Source organism: Tigriopus californicus, chromosome 3 (genome assembly GCF_007210705.1).
Source record: "Tigriopus californicus strain San Diego chromosome 3, Tcal_SD_v2.1, whole genome shotgun sequence".
NCBI classification, from domain to species: domain Eukaryota; kingdom Metazoa; phylum Arthropoda; class Copepoda; order Harpacticoida; family Harpacticidae; genus Tigriopus; species Tigriopus californicus.
In genome coordinates, this window is record NC_081442.1 from 10,995,138 (window position 1) to 10,999,462 (window position 4,325).

General features: G+C 38.5%; 1 protein-coding gene across 1 annotated transcript in view; it reads left to right on the plus strand.

Annotated features, from left to right (window-relative positions):
- Positions 1–2,412: 2,412 nt before the first annotated feature.
- LOC131878385 (glutamate receptor ionotropic, kainate glr-3-like) overlaps positions 2,413–4,325 on the plus strand; it is a 4,478-nt gene continuing 2,565 nt past the window's right edge. Inside the window, exons 1-4 of the mRNA XM_059224336.1 lie at positions 2,413–2,560; positions 3,280–3,465; positions 3,535–3,639; positions 3,930–4,157. Coding sequence (XP_059080319.1) covers positions 2,459–2,560; positions 3,280–3,465; positions 3,535–3,639; positions 3,930–4,157 — 621 coding nt within the window. The 5' untranslated portion in view covers positions 2,413–2,458. The remainder of the gene's footprint in view (positions 2,561–3,279; positions 3,466–3,534; positions 3,640–3,929; positions 4,158–4,325) is intronic.

Here is a 4,325-nt window from a genome sequence, read left to right on the forward strand (position 1 = left end):
CTAGAGCACGCCGGCTTTTGAGTAATGGTCGACCCCATCTCAAGAACATGATGATCTGACAGATTAGTAGGTGTCACATGGACATACTGGATCAGATCAGGGTCATTGGAAAAGACCAAATCCAAAACTTTATTCACCCTGGTGGCTACACCAACATGCTGGGAGAAATTGCGCAAGATCGCAAACTCCTCCAGCTTTTCAAACGACTGAGATGTCGATATCGAAATGGGAATTTACCCATCAGGACTAACCTCCCACTCTACAACGTTACCCGGAAAATTAAAGTCCCCTTCAAAGAAAACTCTCGAGCACACTGCCTTATCCAACTCATTGCCTATGAATTGAAGAACTGACATAAAAGAGCTCACTGAACAAGAAGGGGGTTTATACATTGTAACAATAGACAAATCAAGACCTCGAAGATGACAAACTAAGACCTCTACTTCTCCATTCGACATTTGCACATGACTAATGTGCAAATCATTCCTAACATATAGGCATACGCCCCCATGTGGGAATATGGGATTATCAGGGCGTATCCTATCACAACGAACTAAGTTGAAACCAACTATGGTTAGTTCTTCATCTAAGAACCCTGGCCGAAGCCAGGTTTCTGTTATAGAGATGAATGCAATCTCTCTCTCAACGGCTAGTTCTTCTAAGATCTTAACTTTTGTGCTGTCTTTTTTAGAAATCAGACAATGAATTAAAGTAACAAAATAAGAAACATAGATCCCTTCAATTAACGGTAGGTCAATTTTATATCATTTACATGCAAAGTCGATCGTTTTAAAGTTATGTTGTCAAAAGCTCATGTAGCTGACCAAGAGCAGGCCGAAAATTCAAATTTTATGTAGTGTTTACTACATAACTTTGAACATGTCTCCTGAGTTCCCTAAGCATAGGTTTGGGCTCAAACTTGGCTGAGTTCATCTATTCAACAAGATCTTGTGGTCGTATGAAGTGCTTATTTGGAATAAGATGAGCGGTTTAGGAGATAGGATATTTTTGCTCTCTTTTGCAGTCCATATCTAAAGAAGTCCGTGGACAACTCTACACCAGCAAAATTGACTTTTTCGTCATTTCTGAATACCTTCCAGCATTTTTTGCCACTTTATACCCATTTATGCCACTTTCTGGCAATTCGTTCAATACCGATTTTTGCCGTTGCTGATACTAACGCTTTGCAAAATAAAATGAAGGATAGATTAGAATGAGAAAAACATATATTGCAAATGATGTACCGGTATATTAACACATTGAGAAGCATAAAGTGAATCTAGAAATGATTTGTTCATCTTTTGGTCCCAACTTAGTTCCATATTTGTGTTCAACTTCATCTAATTTCCAGCGAGCTTAAAACATCAAATTTCACTCTTTTGGTTACAATTGGGTAACTCAAGAAAAAGTTCTAACATGCTGTAAAAAAACAATACAAGTTCTAAGAGAATGACTTTTCTTCTCCAGTATTAGGTGTTGTATGGAGAGATGTGCTTTTTACCTATTTGGGTTATCAGTTTGCTTGAGTCCAGAAATTGTTGTATACTCTGACAGGCATGGATAAAGGGTACTGCAAGAAGTAAAATGTTGCGTTAAAACTGCTGTATTCTTCCAAAATATGTCTCACTTCTAATGATTTACAATCACAAGAACTTCAATAATTTCATGTACTCTTGAGACATTCTAATGGAGGTTCTCTCTCAAGTGTGATTAGGAATTGAGTATGTTACCATTTGATTAACAAAATAAATCTACTCCACCCCATGACAAGGAAGCTACTCCCTCTTAGCCTCACCATGATAGTTTCAGTATTCTCTTCCAGGAGACTAGTCCAAACAGCACTCACACACACTGAACACATGGCAATATAGACATCAGTTTTGAGCTAAAAATAATATTTCAATCTACCTATCATAAAGTTCAGTCTACCTTATTTCTTAAAAATGAAAGTTTTTTTCAAGAACGGTGCTTCTTATGAAGGCACTCTTCCTATAGTAGCGCATAAAATGAGGCCAATGCTAGTATACTTTAGCTGGTTCACACTACACACTCAAAGCATATACCCATGAAAGTATAGTACGAAAAATCAACCTTGCCTTAGCCATAGACCACTGAAAAGTATGGACGTATCTCAATGTCCAAGACTAGCCATCTGGCCTGCACCATTAGTCTTGTCATGTTGCAGGTTCGTCCTGTCCATAGCTTCCTTAAAGCTCAAGAAATCGCAATTTTCAACATATGCCTGGCAGCCCTGATATCTTGACTAACAAATCGGACCAAAGTTTCTACAGACAGCCTAAAAGTAATTGCGTCTGAATTGGCTTTTTGTTATGACTATTCTCTGTCGAGGTACGTCCATATCTTCAGTGGTTTATGCCTTAGCTTAGGACAGCCTGTTGAAATCCATAACGAGTTTGGGCACGCTGCATCTAAGATCAGTTGCAACTGCGACATCAAAATGGAGAGACCTCTTCATAATGTATTGTTGCCCTTGATGTGTCTGGCCTCGTTATGTCTAGCTCAAGACGAATTTCCTGTCTTGAAAGTGGGATCGGTCTTGGTAAGAGAATAAACAAGATTCATTGTTATAAGCTAACAAGAACTGATTTGATGATGTATTTCCAGGATTAGCCGGTAAAGAGTGGGAATTTATTTTGTCAAGCTGTTACTCACCATACTCCTTAGTTCCTCACAAGCTGTAGGGCTTTTATGATGTTGAAACCTTGCGTTTATACTCGGAGGGAAACGAAGATTTTGAAAAAAGAAAACTTGGGAAGAAGCAAGGCTTTTCGGTTAGGGACCTGTAAAGTACAGGACCGGATATTTATGTGCTAGGACTAGCCAGGCTGCACCAAAATCGCTGCAGGCACTACCATGATTAAAGCTGTTACTGTCTCTCCACACATACATTCACAAAATTGGGCGCCATTATTAGACACCATACAAAATTATTACCCAAAAATTCAACCCAACATTTTTGTGAGCTTTGTCGCACAAGGACAAATAAAAAATGGACATGGGAACAAAATTATTGGTGGCAACATATGGTTAAAGTAAATTGTTTCATCTTAAAATGTAAACGAAGTTCGCCAATGTTTGCACAATGAGTCTGTATTGTCAGGAAATTCGTATAACCGGTCTACTCTCCAAATATGCTTTGATTTATTGCTTGGCAGATCTTTAAGCTATCTTCATTTACCATAGTAATACGAAGGTAGAAAACCAGTCGTTGTTACACCAAAAAACACCCTCACATTTGTATTTAAATCTTTTTTCCAGACGAAACCTTTCCTTCACGAAACATCTCCCGGTGAATATGAAGGGTTTGTTAAAGACCTAATGAACGCTCTTGCCGACAAATTGAGCTTTACTTACGAGATCGTCTTCGCTAATGATGACAAATATGGACACAAATCTCCGGAGACAGGCAAATGGACCGGCATGGTTGGCATGGCCATTGACGGGGTAAATTGAGCATTTTCCCTGGTTCAATGTCTAACAAGGATGTTAAGAAATAATTTTTTGTCCCAATAGGATGCTGACGTTATTGTGGCCGATCTGACACAGACCAAAGAAAGGGATACGGTTCTGGACTTCTCCACACCCTTCATGACATCTTCACTCACGATCTTGACCAAAGTAAGAAATCAAAGAGCCGTATTGTAATGCATGGTTATTGTTACAAATGAGCTTGTTTCTGTCTCCAAAACTTGGTTGGAATTTGACATACTATTCTTAACTGGCTTTGCTGTTCTAATCTGTTTGCGTGTTTATTCATTGTGCAAGCAAATTGAAAAAAATCTGAACTAATTTCTCATTTCAAAAAACCTCTTGGACTGTAGTGATGATGATAATCAAAAAGCGAAAGGTTTGTTAATCACAAGCTTGTTTTTTCCTAGTGATGTTCGGAATTACATTATTTCTTTCAGAAATTTTCTACTTTTGGAAGTGATGCCTTCTTCCTGACCCAACCCTTCTCCTTTAAATTATGGTCATTGATCTTGGTTTTATTTGTGGCCACTGCCATTGGTTTTTACCTCACCGCTCGAATCACACCCTATGAGCATTGGTCCGAGAAGCTTCCCTCTGTGACCATGTGTAACACAATGTGGTTCCTTCTCTCATACGGTTTCAAGGGTTCAAATTTCACTCCAAAGGTAATAATGCTGGATCGCGCTGGATTCAAATATCATTTTGCATTTAAAAGAAGAGAAAATTAATCACGGAATCGCATTAGAGATGATCACGTAAACCTCTCACGGTTTCAGGGCATTAGTAAAAAACTACAGTATTTTGTTCCCTTCTTCAAAAATAGAATTGTACTT